Here is a 20,486-nt window from a genome sequence, read left to right on the forward strand (position 1 = left end):
CATCTGGTCCAGGACACTACACACACACAGACACACACACACAGACACACACACACACACTGGTCACCTAGGGCAGCTTTTCTTCTCTTTTTTTCTCTTTGTTGCATGTGTGCATGTATGTGGTGTGTGTTTATATACATACTCACGTAGGCATGGATGCACACGTGTGTGGAGACCAGAAACTGGCATCCGGTGTTTTCCTTAGCTACGTTCTACCTTCTATACAGAGGCAGGGTCTCTCACTCGCACCTAGAGCTTGCTAATTTGGCTGCTTAGCCTAGCCAGCCAGCTTGCTCTGTAGACGCCATTTCTACTTCCTGTGTGGCGAGTCCTTTTACCTGGTGAGTCATCTTCACAGGCCCCAATGACAGCTCTTTTTAAAAATATTTTATTATTTGAGGATATTATTTAGATTATTTTTGTCATATTCATCCCCCCAACTCCTCCCAGATCCACCCCACCTCCCTACCTACCCAACTTCATTTTTGACCCTTCAATTTTAACCCTTCAAGTCCAATTTTGTGTGCAGCCCAATGCTCTGGGGCCTGTGGCCATCCCCTGACCCACAAAGGGGCCTACTATTAAGGGAAACTCACTTTTCCTCTCTTAGGATCTATCAAAGGCCAATGACTCCTCAGCGGCGAATGGAGCTTCATGCCCACATTCCCCCTTCACACTGAGATTTAGTCTGGCTTGAGCTTGTGGGGGTCCTGCATATGTGTGCTGTCAGGGCCCTGTGAGTTCACATGTGCCATGCCTGGTTGTGTGCGGGCAACACTGTTTTCTTTGTTCACTCACCTCCTCTGCTTCTTACAATACGGCAGCTTCATAGTCCTCTATGATCCCTGAGCCTTGGGACAGGGGCATGATATAGATAGCAGAGGGAGAGACAGACAGACAGAGACAGACAAAGGCGAGACAGAGAGACAGATAGACAGACAGACAGACAGACAGACAGACACACACACACAGAGAGAGAGAGAGAGAGAGAGAGAGAGAGAGAGAGAGAGAGAGAGAGATGTAATTCAGTTACTCACTGCCAGTGGGAGTGTAGCCACTATGGAAATCAGTGTGGAGGTTCCTCACAAAGCTAAAAGTAGACCTACCACAAGTTAAAGCTATACCACTCAGGCAAATACCCAAAGGGCTTTGTATCCTACTACAGAGACACTTGTTCATTGTGCTCATCACTGCTTTAGTCACAATAGTCAGGAAATAGAGAGAGCTAGATGTCCATCATCTGATGAACAGATAAGGAAACAAGGTACGTTTACACAATGGAATATTCTTCAGTGGTTAAGAAGAGTTAAGTTATGAAGTCTGCAGGTAAACGGGCAGAGCGAGAAGCAATCACGCTGAGTGAAGTAACTGAGACTCCGAAACACAAATGTCACAGGGTTTCTCTTACGTGTGGACACTAGCTTTGAACCTTTAGACAGGAGTGATTCATTTAGAATACCTGTAGAGGCCAGGAGAGTAGTGAGGAACCATAGGATGAAGGTAGCTTACCAGGCAGAGAGGTGGATGTGAGCCATGAGGGGAGGGAAACCATCTAACAGCAGGAAGGACTAGATGGGCTGAGGCATGGAAGGGAGTGAAGCTAACACTAAAATCCTTTAAAAACTCATATGGAAACCTACTTGTGTGGACGCTTCCTAAAATATATACATAAACACATATAACAAGAGTTTAAATGGAGTCACCTCTCAAAAGGGGCAGCGTCCCTCCTAGAAATGTCAGGATAGCAAATAAAAAGCCTAGCACCAGAAACTGGTTACCTCTTTCAGAGTTGTTTGCCAGTGGGTCCCACAGATGCCCATACATTACAGGCAGTTGCCACTGCTCTGGGTTGCCAGCCAGAACTTGATGGTGAGACATTATTGCTGAAGACAACACACACTTGAGTCGCAGAACATAGAGGAATTGAGCCGCTCTCTGTCTGGAAGTTCTTTACTGGCCAGCGTTCATAGAACTGGAAGGTGTGATGCATTCTACCAGAGGAGAAAAATAGCTATTAGTCTTACCCTTGTGAGGTATACTAATAGTTGACCTGTACGGTATGCCCACAGTGACAAAGCAGCATGGGTGTTAGGGAATAACCAAACACTTCCTGCCTGGATTTAAGCCCCACTCCACAAGATCAAATCCACATGTCAAGTTCAGACACAAGATTTGGTGTGAACCAAATGAAGGACAACAGAGAGTCTCAAAGGAGTGTTCCTCTTGGGAGTCCCCAGACAGCCTCCCCAGAGGTCCAGAAATCCCACAGGGAGGATGAACATCGTTCCTCCCAGAATCTGTCTCTACTAGAATCAGCTACTGGTTCTACCTCATCTCAGGGCCATGGCACGAAATATGTGAGACTTGGACAGACGCCTAAAGAGGGATATCTGTGAGTGGGATAGGCCATGGCCACCAAGGCCAGAGGCAAATAGAACCACCAAGACTTGAAGGCCTGTATGTAGGTTGAACTGTTTCCTACTCTCCAGGTTAAGCTAAAATCTGAACCCTAAAACCTGCCAGCACGACCATGTTAGGAAACAGTTTCTGCAAATGACTGTGTTAGGATATTTATATGTCCTACATGTAAAGTGGCAAAAAGCAGAGGAATAGCCCAGAGATACCTGTACAACCATGTTGACTGCTACACTGTTCACAACATGCAGAAAACATAGCCAGCCTAGATGTCCATCCACAGATGAAGAACATGCAGTTCATATGCATAAAGGAATTGATTTGCCCATAAAAAATGAGGTGGTGACATCTGTTAAAAAAAAAAAAAGTGGGTAGAACTGAAGATATTATGTTAAATAAAACAAGCCAGAGATGATTCTGTGTGTGTGTGTGAGTGAGAGAGAGAGAGAGAGAGAGAGAGAGAGAGAGAGAGAGAGAGAGAATGAGCAACAGGACCAGAGTTCAGTTCCCAGTTCCCAGTACCTGAGTTAGCTGGCACATAACCTCCCGCAACTCCAGCTCCAGGAGATCCAGCACCCTCTTCTGGCCTCCTCCAGAAACTGCACTCATGTGCACAACCTCCATCCCCCTCATACACATAGTTTTAAACATAAAATAGTTTGTTTAAAAAAGAAGAGAGAGAGAGAGAGAGAGAGAGAGAGAGAGAGAGAGAGAGAGAGAACTATTTGGAGGGAGAAAGAGACAGCAAGAATGAGAAGAAGGAGAGGGAGGCCAGTGGTGTAGCAGTTAGGAACTATGTTCAATGATATATGTATATGAAAATGTGAAGATTAGGGGCTGGAACATTGGCTCAGTGATCAAGAGCACTGGCTACCTTTCCAGAGGACCTAGGTTCGATTCCCAGCACCCACACAGCAATACACAGCCATCTCTAATTTAAATGCTAGGGAATCTGACACCCTCTTCTGGCCTCAGAGGGCATCAGGCATGCAAGAGATGTGTATATACATGCAGGGGAGGTAATAAAATAAAATGTGACCATTAAAGCCACTATTCTGTATACCAACCAAAATAATGAACAATGATAACAAAAACCAACTTGCAATAAAGAGAACTGGTCAGGTAGGTATAGACTTGGGGGCAGCTGGTCCTGGCATAGGTGATGCCCTCTGCTTTTCCAGAGGCCGCTGCCCCTGTAGCTCATGAAGCCGAGGAGCTAGCACTATGTCCTGCACAACCATGTCCTGTTTGATGACTTGTTCTCTGATGAAGAACTCTGTCCCCAGTGTTATTAGGCTTTCAGATTGAAATGAAATTAAGTAAGTTGATGAATTGCTGGATTCTAATGTATTAGAAAAGACGGAGGCCTGCTTGCATCCGGTAAATGAAATGGACCTTTAAAAATTGATTTGGTAGTTGATTGATGTGAACAAATCAAGGGAAACATGCTTGCCTGATCTGTCTGGGACTCATAAATTAGTGAGTTAAACAAGCTTTGAGTGAGTCAACATCTAAATGTGCCTTGGACACGAAATGCGAGGCTTCAAAGGATTCTGCTGTCAGGAGGGAGAAGAAGGAAGTCAAGGAGCACCTTTTTTGTCCTAGAGAGTACAGCCTAAGAAGCTGAAAGCCATGGAAGACCTGGCCTGGGCATAAGAACATCTGGCCACATCCCTCAAGTTCTCCAAAGGAAGACTGGAGTCTCAGTAAGCATGGGTTTGCAGATGTGAACCAGCCCCTCCTGCTCACTTTGGGCAACTATTGCTCTTCTCTGGCCATAGACCTACACTGACCAGCCTTCATTCCACCTCTCTGGAGAGGGAAGTGACTTTGTGGATAGCACTTCAATTAGGAACAGGGCCATATGTTTGTCAGGGATAGGGTCCAAGTCCCTAATCCCCTAGAAAAGGCCATCCTTGGACAAAGCAGATCCTGTTGTCCTGGGTGACAGGTTAAAAAGAGAGGGGCATGGCCTCCCTGTAGGATGCTGTCTGCACCTTGTAACAGAACATTCTCAGTAGCTCCCTGTGTATCACCAATCTCTGAGTCATGCACAGACAAGCAGTTTGTGGTCTGGGTAGGAAATGGGCTGCCACAGCCAGGCCCTGCTGGACAATCTCCTGACTATCAGTGGACAGATGATCCTAAGAAGATCTGGCTGCCTGCCAGGCCACCAGGGCTAACCCAGGCCCTGCTCTGGTAGCAGTTGTCAGGGAGGTTAGGGTTCTGGCTCACGCATTATACTTTGTTCAGGGGTTCCACTAACATCATCTGGTGTGGACTTCTCCCCTCCAGTAGTCCCTTTACTGGTCCTTCAGCCCAAGACTAGAAAACTGAGACCTGGAGAGGCAAATGGGACAGCAGGCAGGGCTTGGGAGGAGTGTGGGTGGTACCTCTTCAAAAGCTATGGGTGGGATGGAACCTGCCTTGCGACTTACCCTTACCTCCCATTTTGAAGACCTGGGAGTCTGCATTTTTAACAGAGTCTGTGGCCGCAGCCAGGAGGGGCTTAGCTGTCCCTTCCTGGCTATGGATTCCCAGGAATTGGGCTTAGAACAATCCACGGACCTTGTCTCTTCAAGTCCTTGGGTGGTTGTCACATTCTACTTTGTCTGCCTGGACCTTCCTTACCTTATACATCTTCACTGAGACCATCTGCTGACCAGTCTCCCCATTAGAATCTGTAGACTATATATGATGCCCTCCATATCTGGTGACACATCGACATCCTCTTACTGAGATGTTCTTGCAGCTCTGATGAGACAGTCCACCGCTGCACCCATGTGACCATCAGCTCCAGCTGGGAGCCTGGCAGGCAATGTCCCAGAGCCTGAGTGGGTGGCACCCCACTGTGCTGGCCCCACAGGAAGCTGATCTTCTCCCCCGGCATGGGCCTCACTGCCCGCCCCAGCAGCAGAGGCCAGGAAGAGAGCTAGCTAATGTTTATTGGGCTACTGCTGGGTACCAGACCTCTAGACATAAGCAGAGAAGCCAGGATAGTGTGGGGCAGCTGAGTTTTCCCAAAGGAAGACCCACTGATACTAATAAGGAATTTATTTGAAAGAAAAGTTGGGTGCATTAGGCATGGGGTACAGCTGAGTTGAATCTTGGCAATCAGAGGTAGCAAGAGAGACCCAGAGTGTCTGGCTAGAGTTAGCCTCCATTGCTCTTGAATAACCAGAGCCTCATGGCATCCAAGCCTCTCCTAGTCAGGGGTTGCGGGAAAGGGCTTTGTACCTGGCAGCCACTGAGCAGCCTCTGACAAGGTTTCATAGGTGTGGGCCTCAGAAGAAGTAGAGGTCCCCACAAATGGTGCTTGAGACCATCTCTGGGGAGACCATGAGGCCACTGTCCCGTTGCCATGGCTCCAGGCAGCTGTTAATCCTCCTCCTGGGCTGGACCTCTCAGCAGTGTCCCCAAGCGGGCCTCACCTTATTTGATCCTCCTTGACAGAGAGGCTTGAGGTAAGGTGTTCCTGACCAGAGCAAAGGTCACCAAGGTGGCAGTAGCAGGCCACCATGTTATCATAGACTCCAGGAGGACCTAGATAGCCTCAGCATCCCGGCTGATTCAGGAGCTGTCTTCTTCTGTTGACAACCACTCCTAACAGGAGAGTCCCAGAGCCTGTTGGGGGAAGTGGGGACATGACAGTGCTCTGATCTGTCAAAGCTTAAAGTGGCAGGTAAGGGGCAGGGATCAGAGCTGAGGAAGGAGGAAAGGAGACTGGAGAGCAGAGGCAGCAGATGTCAGGGCTTAGAGCATCCACTTTGGTGAAATTGGTTCCTCACAGGCACAGTGGAACCCACGTGTCTCCACAGAGGTGAAGACTTACGGGAGCAGGGCAGGTGCAGAAGGACCCCGACCAGGAACCCAGCCTAGGAAGGTAGACAAAAGTTTCTCCATGGGATGTGAGGAGTGGGTGGCTGGGATCTTTGAGACTTGCCCTGTCAATAAGACTACTTTGTATCTGCAGCCTGGGGGTCCAGGAGTCCTAGGGGTGCCCAGTGACAGAGAACCTTAGGATAGTCAGTTCAGACTGTTCTACCAACAGGCTTGACCCTAGCACAAGCTTCCAGCAGAGGAGAAGGCAGCTTATTGGGAACCTCAGCCAATGTGGCTCCTTGCCCAGGCCTCAGTTTCTCCAGCTGCTCGGCAGGGAGGCTGGCCAGAAGCATTTCTGGGCACCGTATCTCCCCCTCTATTTACTGTGTACAGAGGGCAGAGAGCCCAAGTTATGTGTGCCGGGGTCCTTACCATTGCTGAGAAAGGTTGTTTTTTTTAACTCCATCTCGCTCCTGGGACCCCTGCTGCTCATGTGCTTCACATGCTTGGCCTGGCCTGTGGAATGGATGATGGCAGTCGTTAGCACCTGCACAGGAGGCTCTGCAGAGTGCTGGACAAGGCCAGGCAGCCAAGAAAGACATCACACAAAGCAGAGTCAACAGGCAGATCTGGGAACCAGACCCTCAAGTTAGTGAAGACCAAGAGGCGCCGAGCTCTTTGTGTATGGCAGACACAACAGAGAGTTGAAAATGAAACCTAGGCTCTCAGGTGGGGTTCTTTTGCTGATCATATCTGGACATCACATCCCTTTAAGGAGACCCACTGGGGCCCAGGGCCCCATCCTTTTACCCATCCCTCTGGACACCCCTTGCCTCCTGCCTTGGGCCCCTGTATTAAGACCCCATATGGACAAGTAGCCCACAGATGTCCAGCAACCTGGCTCTGTGTCTGGTGGAGAGGGACCTGATTGTCTCAGGCCATCAAGATAGGGAAGAACTTGCCTCTGGGCCAATATGACAGACCTGTGAGAACTGCCCTGCCCTAGGGAAGGAACAGTGGTTTCCCCCCAGCCTGCTGCCACCGGACCCAAGTGAGGAGCTGACCTGAATTCCACAAGAGGAGGAGTGAGTCTGGCCACCCACCCCTCAGTGGCCAGCCTACAGAGTAGTCTACATATGAGACTCTGAGAGTGAGGTCCACTCTGGCTCAGCCTGTGTCCCACTGGTGCCATCCCTAGGGTGGCTCTATGGCCAAAGGCAACCCTATGCTCAGCCTGCAGCATCTCTGGTTCAGACGGCAGCCAGAGGCCAGCTCCTGTCACCCCTCATCCCATGCCTCACAATAGGAAAATTCTCTGAGAAAGAGCCAACCTCGGTGTGCCCAAGCAAGGTCATGAGGGTGTGTGGGCTGCCGTTTCAGGTGTGGGTAGCTTCAGTCTTTGCCAGCTCAGAGACCAGGGAATTGGAGACATGGGACACTGCCCACCACTAAGCACACTCTATTGGTGATAAAGTCTGGTCAGGTGGGGATCGGCCTGAATGGGGTTCTGTTGGAGATCTGGGCTGATGGAAGGAATGGGTTCTGGAGCAAGGTGTGCAGCTTCTCGGTTGTCCCAGTCGGAGGAGTCTAGGGTAGATGAACCTAGGCAGACGTGCTATCTTGTAGCAGCCTCTTAAGGCCTCCTTTGCTGGTCTCTGGCCAGGCTCAACTACTCCCAATCTTGGACATGGTCACACTAAACTGTGTGGGTGAATGAGTGTGCTGGTGGCAGCAGTTAGGAAGAGAAGCATGAGTGGGGACAGTGGCTGAAATGGAGTGAAGACAGAATTGTGAAACAGAACAAGGAGTCACATCAGGACCAGCATCCATGTATGACTCCCTCGCTCAGCCACAGAGCTTCTCTCTGCCCCGCGGCCTTCAATCCGCTGATTTCTGCCTAAGTCTCTTCCTCAGTAGGCCACACTGCATTGGAGACGGTTCCCAGCCTCCTGCTTGTCTATTACAATCTCAACACTTCTAATTTTTATTATTTTATTTATGTATATAGCGTTGTACCTGAGTGTGTGACTCTGTACTACATGTGTGCCTGGTGCCCCCAGAGGTCAGAAGAGGACACCGAATTCCCTGAAACTGTTTGAGCTACCATGTGGGTGCTGGGGATGGAATCTTGCAGTCAGTGCTCTTAACTGCTGAGCCGTCTCTCCAGTCCCTAGAATTTTCTATATTAAATTTTTGTTATTGTTTATTACTCTCTGCTACACACTGAGCTAGTGGGACAGACACTGTTTGTGTCCCCAGGGTGTCTACCTCACTGGGAGTGCTCAGAAATGGTCTCCCACCTAAACACAGAGAGGGTTCAGATGGCCTGGTGATGAGTGCCCAGATTAACTCCCTAGCCAGAGGGCTCTGGACTTCACTGCACCTCAGCCCGTCTCCTCATCCCACACAGTTACCAGAACCCCCCGCGCCCCCCACACCACCTTGAACATCTGGTTCTCCACTCATGCTGAGCGCGTATGTGTTTCTAGCAGAGACCCTGAGTATCTAGGGTGGCTCAATCTGCCTTGATGTAGCCTGTAAGGCACCAGAGAAGGCAGCCATCAGATCCTTGAGGTAATGAGCTAGCAGCTGCCATCCAAAGCCAGGAAAGGGGCCCCTCGGTCTGCAGAACAGTGGAGGTATCCTTGTGCCAGGATCTGGACAGCCTCCTCAGGAAACTGACAGTCACTTAGGAGATGGAACCCAGAACTAAGGAAAGACTGAGCTCTTCCTAAATGCAGAGTCCAAGTCTGGCTGGGGATGAGTTCCATGAGGGGCTGGAGCACTGGCCATTGCTAAGCGGTTGAGCTCTCTCCAACCTCCAACCTAATACAAGTTCCTAGGAAAAAACCACAGAATGGCAGAGAGACAGACAGAGAGAGAGAGAGAGAGAGAGAGAGAGAGAGAGAGAGAGAGAGAGAGAGCGCTCAGGCACCACCTACCTGGTCAGCTGAAGCATCTCCACTTGAGGACAAGCAGTATGTAGCTGACTTCCACATCCTTTGGGCAGGTCCTGATGTCAACTGGATGAGTGTCAACCGTTCTGAGTGGTACCGCAGAATTTCAGATCAGGTTAAAGAACTAAATTGTGTACTAGCTCTGGGCCAGCATGCTGCTGGGATCGCCTCTGTGCCTAGTTCCAGAGGAGGAAGGCCCTCAACTCTTGTTAGAGCCAGCAACTCTTCGGTGAGCAGCTTCCCAAAGCCTGGGGCCTGGTGGGAAGTACAGATTCCCAGGCTCACCCCTGCCTGCTCAGGGATCAGACTCTGCCTTAAGGCTTCCCACTGCCTCTCCTCTGTTCTTGGAACCTCACCTCAGACATCTCCATAGGCCACCAGACTTCTCTTGGAGTGAGGACTCAGACTCTCTGGGCACTAGAGGGACTCCCTTCGGCCTTAAGCTTCCAGTTACAGCCCAAACTGGTTGTTGAAAAGAAGGATGGGACGGGGGCGTGGTCTAAGTCATTGTCAACCCTACAATGGCTGCACAAAGGTCTCAGAGACTGGTAGACTTTGGTAACTTAGGGCATCAGCTAGACATGAGTCCACCCAGGCAACCCGGCACCACTGCCCCAATCCTCCAATCCTCCCGGAAACCCCCTTTCTCTACCTGCCCATGGGAGCTTGCCCTGTCTACCCTGCCTCACCAACCCACCCCATCGGAGGCTTTCGCCCCGCCCGACTTCGCCCCGCCCCCTCTATCTTCTCCACCCTCTCCCTCCCTCTAGCCTGAGGGCGGGCGCCGACTTCATACAGCAATCGAGTGAGCGCTCTGCTCTTTGAGCCCAAGGGTGCTGCCTAACTGCGAAGTGCTGCCGCGTGCCCTCCCCGGAGTGGGCACCCTGTCCTGCACAGGTCTGTCGCTTCTTCCCGCTGTCTCTGCGCGCAGCCCAGGTCTGGGGTCCCGCCATTCGGCCCCTGCCTGCAGCTCCCAAGCTCCTCTGGGTATCTGCGGGGCTCACCTGCCTCTGCCCCAGCCCCTATCGCGTCCGCTCCCCAACCTCGGAGCTGCATCTCTTTGCCTCTGTCCCGGAGACTCGGAGGCCTCCCGTTGCGCCTGGGTCAGGTCAGAAACCACAAGGGACCCCGACGTCTCCCTCTGCTTATGCGCCCCTGGTCTCTCCATGGCGCGCGCGCCCAATGCTAGGGAGGGTTGCCAACTGGGTGAGCGCAGAGGCCTCAGGAGCCAGGATCTCGGAGGGAAGGTGGGAGGGCGCAGCGGGAACATTAAGCAGGCTAGGAGGTCTGCAGCTGGACGCCGAGGGTGGGGGACGGTCGGGGAGGAGCACTGGCGTACGCACATAGGTCCGCGGAGAGCCGGCAGAGTAGTGTCAACCATGGGGCTGTGGCCTGGCACGGTATCTGAGGTCCCGGGATTGTTTGTGCCTGAGCAAGAAATCTGGGTACACACCTTCCCTCTGGGAATCGAGTTGGCCATGATGGGGCACTTGTGTCTCCGAGTCCCCCGGGTCCTCTAGTCATAACGCCCCCTACGTGGAATGGAGAATGTCCTGGAACTTTCTCTGATGCTCAAGGACCTTCCCGTCCCTGCCACCAGTTGCGTGACTTAGGGTTATGAGAGCCAGAACCCAGGTGCTCCAAGTCAGATGTTGGAACTGTTGCTGAGCAACAGAATGTGTCCGCAGGGTCAGGTGGGATGCACCAGAGCCTCCAGTAGCACCAATGGCCAACCATGAGCTAGCATTGGGTTCTCCATAAAGTAAAGGCTCAGATTTCTGAGGAAATGGGTTGGAAATGAAAATAGTCTTCTTCAGGGCAGAGAGGCCCCCCTAACCCCCTTCGAGGGGTTTGTGGAATCCTAGCCTTCCTGTTGTCCACCCTGCAGGCCTACCTCCCTAACTTCCCCTCTGCCTTGGCCCAGGCTGCCTCCAGAAGTATTCAGAGGTAGAGTGTATTTGGGAAAAGGCAGCAGGAGAGGGGTCATTAATTGCTGTGGGCAGGGATGGGGTGGGGTGGGGGTATGTGGCTCCAGTTCCACCCTCAGCAAAGCAGGAGAGGGGCAGAAGCCTACAGGATGGGCGATCTGACACATTTTTAGATGAGTCGGGGTCAGGTAGAACACCTAAGGTGAGGTGGGCAGGGCCAGCACCTGCTGGGGAAGTGACATCAATGGGGGTTGGCTAAGCAGGTCTCTGGTTGGACTCTGATGTGAAACCCCCTCCTTCACCTCTCCCTCCCACACTTGAAATGGCCTGAGGGGCAATTTCCCCCTGAACAAGTAATTCTTGTGAATAAAAAAAAATTTGTTCTTTTAAAAACGGTCTTGCAGAATTATATTCCAAGAGACAGGCACAGCTCTAGGGCCTGTTTTGTTCTTTGGAGCTCTGAGACTGGTTGAAAATTGTAGTGTTTGCACAGACAGCAAGGGCTGGTGGCCTGCTAAGCCACTCCTGGGCTCTGGGTAGCGAGCAGTGAGGAGGGTGTGGGCCAGAGAGTAGCCTCAGAGGAGCCCACAGAAACTACGAGGTCAGACATGTGTTCAAGAACTGCTACCCCAAGCCAGAGCCTCTTCAGGAGGCCCTGAGCCCATCAGCCCTTCCCCCCCCCCAACAGTGGACAGCCCATCCTCAGGGGCTGAGCTATTGTCTTCATCAACTGCATTTCCGGTCCCTTGGTTGGTCTTTCCAGGAGAGGTGACCCACAAGTCTCTGCAGCAGTTCCATGCACACTGGTCTCGTGAATAGGCATTTCAGTACTGACTGGCTCTAAACCATGGTCTTTTTTTAGGCGAGGTCTCCACAGCTGTCCATGGTACCTTTGAGCATTACCTTTAAAGTGCCATTAAAGATACTTCCTGAGACCAGCCTCTGTGAGCCAGCCTCTGTGAGCCAATCAGTAGTTCCACCTCCTGATCCTCCAAGGAAGCTCCTCTAACAGTGTCTTTTTGAGTTATTTATTTGTATGTGTATGGGTATTTTGCCTTCATGCATATCTCTCTACCACATGCATGCCTGCTTTGAATGTAGAGGCCAGAAAAGGGCTCAATCCCCTGGGACAGCTGTGAGCTGTCATCTAAATGCTGGGAATCGAACCTGGGTTCCTCTGGAAGGGCAGCCAGTGCCTCTCAAACACTGAGCCATCTCTTCAGCCCTTCCCTTTCTTAATACCAGGTCTCATGTATCCCAGGCTGGCCTCAAACTTAGTATGTAGTCAGAAATGACCTTGAGCTTCCGATCCTCTGCCTCGGCCTCTCTCAGGTGCTGGAATGGCAGGCCTATGCTAGCACATCTGTTTTATACACTGCTGGGAATTGAACCCAGGTAATCATGCATGCTAGGCAATCACTCTACATCCCTATCCTCAGCCTTTTTATTAAATAAGGGTTATCATACACCTCTTATCTGCTGATGGAATAGTACTGTTATTTTCACTGTTTGTAGTGTTTCCATGATACGTCCTGCTGCTATTTTTCAGGATTTTTTTTCTTTATATGGTGCTCTGCAGCTCAGGGGTGATACTGGTTGGTATATTGTGATTTAGTCCCACTAGAGACATGATAGGCCAGGAGGAGACACCTAGCATCCTCTCTGCGACTTGAGGACTCATCCTTCCCCATTATCCTTGTGGTCCCTGCTTGGTCTTCCTGTCTCTTCCATGTATGCATCTTCTCAGTATCCCTCCAAATATTCTATTCCACCAAATCTCTCAACACTACCTAGGTATCTAGATTAGAATTACTCGTGGGTTTTGTGGGCTTCTTTTTTTTTTCTTAGTTGTTTATTTAAATGACTCTATTTTCCCTTTTTAAAAAAATTTTTTGTTTTATTTTTGATTGTGTGTGGTTGTGTACATGTAAATACAGATGTTCATGGCGGCCAGAGGTATCAGATCCCCTGGAGCTGGGGTCACAGGCAGTTGTGAGCTGCCTAACATAAGTGCTGGGTCAAAATTGGGTCCTCTGCAAGAACAGTCTGCACTCTTACCAGATGAGCCACCTCTCCCGGCACTGAATGACTGTACTTTTCATGCCCGAGGTCTGTGACTTAAAAGGTTTGTGTGTGGGTGGGACAGGGGCTGCTCTGTCTACCCTTCACTCCTCATAATATTTTATCCGTGCTTTACTCAAAGATCTTGCGCTTGCTGGAACATGTCCAAGAAACACTAGTTAAGTCAACTTATTTTATTTCACCGATTTCTGGCCAATCCACTGCCTGTCCCTTTCCCCTTGGCTTTCCAGGTCATATTCCTTAGCATCCATGAACCTTGAGAGCTTGGAAACTCTGGTGCGTTGGCTTTCTCGGGGGAGAGACCTTTTCATTTCCTCAATGCTGCGGTTCACTCTAGGATCCGTCTTCTGGCCAGCCTTTCCTTGTTCATCAAGCTGTAATTGTTTCTGCATGATCCTGGTCACCCAGGACTAGGTCCTTCCCTGACAGCTATTAGAATGTCCCATGTCTGCTATGGCTCAGGCCACTGCAGATCAGGCCTGGGTTCCTGAGTGCAGCCTGCCTCAGGCTGAGGACACCTGCCTCTCCACGGCCTATCCACAGCCTGTGTCCTTCAGTTCCATGATGACTGCTCAACCATAGGCACCCATCCTGCCCATCTCCTTCCCAAGTGATGGAGGCACTTATTTTTTCTTGGGCATCTTTGTTTTTATGAAAGATTTCAAGCGCAAAGAAACACAAAGCATGTGAGCGAGTGTGGGCACCTGCCACTCATCTGTCAGGCTGTCCTTCCACGCCTGCCTCTCTACCTCCTCTGCAAAGCCCATGCACCCGCCCTGCATCTGCACTCTTTTTCCCAGGACTCAGTCCGCTGCCCCCAGCTCTGCCACGTGGTGGGCTGTGTGCCCCCTCCTGTGCTATGCCACAGCCTGGTGTCTTCCCACTGGTTGCTAAGTCTGTTCCATGTGTTTACCCCCTTGCTTTAGGCACCTTCCAGTTGAGCACTGTGCACTAAGCCTGGGGTTTAAGGATAGCTGCGACTACTGAGCAGGAGACAGACCTTCGCCCTGGGCAGGCAGTACGCATCAACCAGTATCCTCAGGGGTGAAAAGTGGGCCAGCCACTATGTCACACAGGGATCTCTGGAGTCATTGCTGCTTCTGAGAGCCTCAGGCTCTGTAGGGGGTAGAAACTGTCTACTGGGGACAGCATTCCCTAGACTCTCTTAAAGGGAAGCCCCCCCCCCAAGAGAGAGTCCAGCCTTGGACTTACTGGCAGAACAGGTCTGGGATGCTACATGTGTTGAATATGGTGGGCTTACCAAGGCCATGGTATCTCTTCCTCTCCATCCTTCTCTGTCAGCTACTTCTCATAGTCTGGAGACCCCTGGGGAGGTGATACCTTCTGAGCTCACTCCTGAAATGCTGCCCTCAGGACTCTGAGAGGTTTTAGAGAGAGTGCTAGATACCAGAGCAGAGGCCAAGCCAGGGAAGTCGTGGGTTGTGGGTCATCGGGCAGCCACTGTAGGATCTGTATCGACAGATAATGCCCCTCGTGGCTCACCAAGCCACCTACCCTCTTGTCCCCGCAGTGGCTTCTTCTTCCTGTCTAGTTTGTTTTCCAAACAATTTGCTTAATGTGATTCCCGGCCAAGTTGAACGTGACTAATGGTGTTTACCCATCACCGTCGAGCAGGTGGGCTGGGGACGGCTAGAGGAAGGAATGCCTGAATGTGCCCACTAGTGACACTCTCTTCTCTTGCAGAGACACACGTGGTCTGGAACTTGGCCTGAAACTGACAGCATGGAGCCCCTCTCTCTGGCTGCCACACCTAGCTGGAATGCCTCAGCTGCTTCCAGCAGTAACCATAACTGGTCGCTGGTGGGCCCTGTATCACCAATGGGAGCCCGGGCAGTGTTGGTACCTGTGCTCTACTTGCTGGTGTGCACCGTGGGACTGGGTGGAAATACACTGGTCATCTATGTGGTGCTGCGGCACGCCAAGATGAAGACAGTTACGAATGTGTATATCCTGAACCTGGCCGTGGCTGACGTGTTGTTTATGTTGGGGCTTCCCTTCCTGGCTACGCAGAATGCTGTCTCCTACTGGCCCTTTGGCTCCTTCTTGTGCCGCCTGGTCATGACGCTGGATGGCATCAACCAGTTCACCAGTATCTTCTGCCTGATGGTCATGAGTGTTGACCGCTACCTGGCTGTGGTCCACCCTCTGCGCTCTGCCCGGTGGCGTCGCCCACGGGTAGCCAAGCTGGCCAGTGCTGCCGTCTGGGTCTTCTCGTTGCTCATGTCTCTGCCACTCTTGGTCTTCGCGGATGTTCAGGAGGGCTGGGGCACCTGCAACCTGAGCTGGCCGGAGCCTGTGGGACTGTGGGGGGCAGCTTTCATCACCTACACGTCCGTGCTGGGCTTCTTTGGGCCCCTGCTGGTCATCTGCTTGTGCTACCTGCTCATTGTGGTGAAGGTGAAGGCGGCAGGCATGCGCGTGGGCTCCTCGCGGCGGAGGCGCTCGGAACGCAAAGTGACTCGCATGGTGGTGGTAGTGGTGCTGGTGTTTGTGGGCTGCTGGCTACCTTTCTTCATTGTCAACATCATCAACCTGGCCTTCACGCTGCCTGAGGAACCCACATCTGCCGGCCTCTACTTCTTTGTGGTGGTCCTGTCTTATGCCAACAGCTGCGCCAACCCCCTTCTCTATGGCTTTCTCTCTGATAACTTCCGCCAGAGCTTCCGGAAGGTTCTGTGCCTACGTAGGGGATACGGTATGGAGGATGCAGATGTCGTAGAGCCACGGCCAGACAAGGGTGGGCGGCCACAGGTCACGCTGCCCACACGCAGCTGTGAGGCCAACGGGCTCATGCAGACCAGCAGGCTTTGAGTGCCCTAGTAACACCCCCAGGGGTCCTGCCAGGTCTTCTGGGATGTGAGAGCTTGCTGAGATGCACTCGCCCCCAAGCCTACAAGTTGGACTCCTCTTGGTGTCAGTGTGAAGACAGCTTCTGTGGCTAAGCCATGGATAGACACAGCACAGCCGGTGTCCTGTGATGACTGACCATCTCTCACCAAAACGTTCTGCCAGTCCAGGCTCTGAGACCACGTGACAGGCTTGGCAGGGAGGAAGGGCTGGATTTTGCCCCTGGAAATATTCAGGCACCTTCACCACTACTGCGGCATAATTTTTGTCAGCCTCTCGGGCCGAGAAGCAGTTTTCCAGGAGGGAGCCAAGAGGTGATTCTCTTGTAGACTATTGGTGTGTGCTGGTGACTACCCACCCTGAAGCTGTGTTGGCCTGCTGGCCCCCAGCCACCGTTCCTGTTCTGGTCAGCATGGGAAACAAATGCAAGATATCCATGTGTGTCCAGCCCCAACCTCTGTGATCCTGCAGCTGCACGTACTTTGAGGCAACAGTTGTAACAAAGGCTGCACTGGCTCTGGGACAGCAGAGATGAAACTCTGGGGCCCAATTCTGGTTGCTCCCCATCTTTCTCCAGCACAAGGAAACTGAGGCCTTGGCCTTTACAGTGGGAGTGGGTGGGGGGGCAGACACATGGTGAAGAGTGGGAAAAGAAATGGACACACAGGATCCCGTCTCTTCAGAGTGGTCCAGTTAGGATGGCCCTGGGAAAAGGCCTGGGTTCTCCTGAGGCTCCCCTGAGGGTTAGAGACTATGAGGACGAACAGGGGACTTAACAGCCCTCCATTTCTTTAAGGCAGGTTGCTGGGGCTCTGTCCCTGGAGAGGGAGCAGGGCGAGCAGGTAGCAGGCAGGAACTGCTCCCAGCACAAACAGCAGAGCCTGGAAAGATGTACCGTGTGAGAGAGTGCAAATGCCAAGGCCAGAGAGGCCCAAGTCCCCGGGGAATCTGTGATCCCGCCTCAGCCACTTCCAACAGCTCTCTACTCCAGACCCAGAATGTGCTCACAGCCCCCATGTCCACGTTTCTCCATGGTGTCCCCAGGGCTAGGGAAAGAAGTTAATCCCACTATTCTTCTGCCTGACATGCCTGGCTCCCTGGGAGGGTGCAGAGGCCAGGCCAGCAGGACCGGGCAGAGAGAAGGCTGTAGGAGCTGCTGTGTCTCAAATGTGACCCCTCCCCAGGCAGATGCCAACCCTGTAAGCTCATCCCTCATAGTGAGGGCACTTGTGTTCAACAACCTGCCTCTGAATAAATTAGAAAATAAACTGTCAGGTTTTTTCCAAAGCAAATATTGTCCATGGAACCAAGTGAAGCCAGCTTAAAACAGAGAGCCTCCACAAGGTACCCACAAGGTACAATGTCACCAGCTCCCAGAGAACTGACCCCAGGTGAAGCAGGTGAAGGGCAATTCTAGCTGGTGGTTCTGTCCTCAGTTCTCAGGAGCTGATGACAAAATCCACCCTACCTACCATGTCGGCATCCTGAAGAGGAGTGTGTCCAGAGGAAACTGAAGCCACTTTAACACCCAACCTCTGCCCACCATCAGGCCTCCTGGGATCATGTTGCAAAGAGAACCCATACCAAATGGCCCAGGAGAATTAGCAGAGGGCTCAGATCTCTGCCAATAGTTTTGACAAAGGGTGTCCCTAACCAGGCAAGAGTGCCCTCAGGGGTACAGATGTGGCAGTCAGCCATCACCCTCCTGCAGGGAGCTAAGGGACCAACATGTCCCATGAAGTTGGAGCTAGGGATGAATGGAGGGTGCTTCTTAGATTATCCTTGGTGCTAAAAGCTTCCCTTATACCTCTATACAAGTGTTCTCCATCTTGCCAGCCTGAAGCCCCAGATGGCAGGCAGCAACATCCAGAATCCAGCCTAAAGAAAGCCTGCCCTCCACTCCATCCTCACACCCCAACAGGGCTGCAGTGACCTTTTCTCATTCCCCTGTCCTGGTTAAGTGCATACTATCCGTGCCCCCAGACCGAAACTATTGGTACACAACTCCCCTTCTCAAGCCTCCTTGGTGTCTCTGCCATACTGACCCATGGGCCAGCTCAGTCAGTCATCTGCTCCCTCCAGGGAGGCTGAAAGTGTGTTCTGGCAGCAAGAACCAGAAGTGTGAGGTCTCAGAAATCAAGAAGCACAGGCAAGCTCACCCTCTGCCAGAATAGGCAGGGGTGTCAGAGACAGGTTGTGGCAGGAAAGAGGAATACGTGCAACCCCAACTCTGCCTCAAAGGTCTCATCATGGACCAAGTGAGGATGAGCTTCAGTGACACAACAGGAGGCAAGAGCCAGGGTGTGCATAGTGTACAGATGCTAGGCTACCAGGAACAAGGCAGGATGTGACGTGGGCAAGCTGGGTGAGGGAGATGGAGCTTCCAAGATGGTGCCTAGTAAGGGCTGGGGTAGTAACACCAGACTGGTTCCTGACTTGGGAGCAAGGTATGGAAAGACCCAGGATTGAGAAATATGTGGACTATTCTGGAAGGTTCTATGCAGCCCAAACTTGGCTGGTATGGATGGTCAGAGGAGACCAGGCCCCAGCAGGAGACAGGACCCAGAGGCACCTGTATTAAACGTCTGAAGGGTGTCCAGGAGAGCCATGGGCCCTGGACACTATGAGAGCTGAGATGTCCTTCACTGGAGCCACAGAGAGTTGTAAGGATGGCACAAAGCAAACATCCTGGGGCCACTGTGGCGATCTGCTGATCTACTTTATGGCTCTGTCTGCATCTGTGGGTTTTATTGGACACTAGGTTCTAGTGGCAGAGCGACCTTGGCCAGGAAATCCAGCCTGTGGGGCAGGGCTGAGGATGGCGAGGGGGACAGGAGATGTCTGTTTGCCTGGCTGGGTGGGGTGCAGGCTGGAAATGGGTGCTAACAATGAAACAGTCCCCTTAGTAGAACCATGTCACAGCGGCTCCTCTCCCCACAACCTGTCAGCAGGAGTAATGTCAGGGTTCCCAGGGCGGATTCTGGACATGAGGACGGCTGTTTCCATTAGGCAGCACTGTCAGGTGTCCTGGGGAAGGACTGTCAGTGAGTAAAGATGCCAGGCTGCCGCTGGCCCAGGTGCCTGGAGACACCATTGTCTCCTACTAATTAGGAGGCACTGAAAGTTCTCAAGGGAGGAGGGCTGGTGATGACCATTCAGTTCTGCTCCCCCTCCATCAGGGTCTATCTTCCATGTTTCCTGGGATCCTGTCCTCTGTGGTGGGAAATGGGCCTCTCCATGGGAGTGACAACAGGAAGGTTTCATGGAAGGACACGTAATGTTTCTGGAAACAATGGGAGCTTGTGTTTGCTGAGACAGAAGACAGGGACAGAATCATCAGATCCAGAAGAGAATACAAGAGAGAAGTCCCATGCAGGAGCAGCCAGGGACGGTGGCCTCCACCCTCTCTACTTCCTGATCCCCGCTCTCCACAGTCAGGCAGAGCTAAAAGAGTCCATCACCATCTAGATCTCTCTCTCTCTCTCTCTCTCTCTCTCTCTCTCTCTCTCTCTCTCTCTCACACACACACACACACACACACACACACACACACACACACACAGCCTAAAGTTTCTGGGAAGAAGCCAATTGCCAGGCCTATTACCTCGGAAGTCTGTGTCTGTGCTCCTAATTTAGCCCCAAGTAGTTACACCAAGTTTCCTAGAACATGTCAGGGGTGCTCCTCCTGCCTGTCCAGCTGTACTCCCTCCATGGCCCCTTCACCAAGAACCTTATGTACATGCAATCATTGTTCCATCTCCAGCTTATCACACTAGCATAATGTCCCCAAGGTTCATCCATGACAGGTGTCAGCACATCCTCAAGAGTGTTCTACTGCATCTGAGGCATGCTTCAAGCTTGGTGGGCATGTGGGCTGTGTCATCATTTATAAACCAGATGTGCTTGCATAGACCTATAATCCTAGCAATTGGGTGATAGTAGAAGGAGAAGCAGGAGCCAGGAGCTCAAGGCCAGCCTCAAGCATATGGTGTGTTCAAGGCCAGCCTCAACTACATGGTGTATTCAAAGCCAGTCTGGGTTACATGAGACCTTCTCTCTGTCTGTCTGTCTGTCTGTCTGTCTGTCTGTCTGTCTCTCTGTCTCTCTGTCTCTCTGTCTCTCTCTGTATATATATGTACATATACATATATACTATATATCAGAAAAACATGCATATATATGCATATATATATATATAAATATCAGAAAGCTACCTCCAAAATCTTCTAGTCTGTTCATTCTTCCCCATCAATGCTATTTTTACACAGTTAAAAAAAATGTATTTTTTACCCAATATTTGTAACAGTATTTCTCATTATATCCAGCAGCTAGATATCCCTCAAATGAACAGATGAATTCTACCCATACGGCAGAATATTCCTCAGTCATAAAAAGAAAAGAAACTTTGATGCCC

At 51.5% G+C, this 20,486-nt stretch overlaps 1 protein-coding gene across 1 annotated transcript; it reads left to right on the forward strand.

Annotated features, from left to right (window-relative positions):
* Positions 1 to 9,976: 9,976 nt before the first annotated feature.
* Positions 9,977 to 17,350, forward strand: Sstr5 (somatostatin receptor 5). The gene is made up of 2 exons (XM_034507460.2): positions 9,977 to 10,091; positions 14,909 to 17,350. The coding sequence occupies exon 2, from the start codon at positions 14,948 to 14,950 to the stop codon at positions 16,034 to 16,036; it is 1,089 nt and encodes a 362-aa protein (XP_034363351.1). The 5' UTR covers positions 9,977 to 10,091; positions 14,909 to 14,947; the 3' UTR covers positions 16,037 to 17,350.
* The last annotated feature ends 3,136 nt before the right edge of the window (positions 17,351 to 20,486 follow it).

This window comes from Arvicanthis niloticus, chromosome 6 (assembly GCF_011762505.2).
Source record: "Arvicanthis niloticus isolate mArvNil1 chromosome 6, mArvNil1.pat.X, whole genome shotgun sequence".
In the NCBI taxonomy this organism is placed as follows: domain Eukaryota; kingdom Metazoa; phylum Chordata; class Mammalia; order Rodentia; family Muridae; genus Arvicanthis; species Arvicanthis niloticus.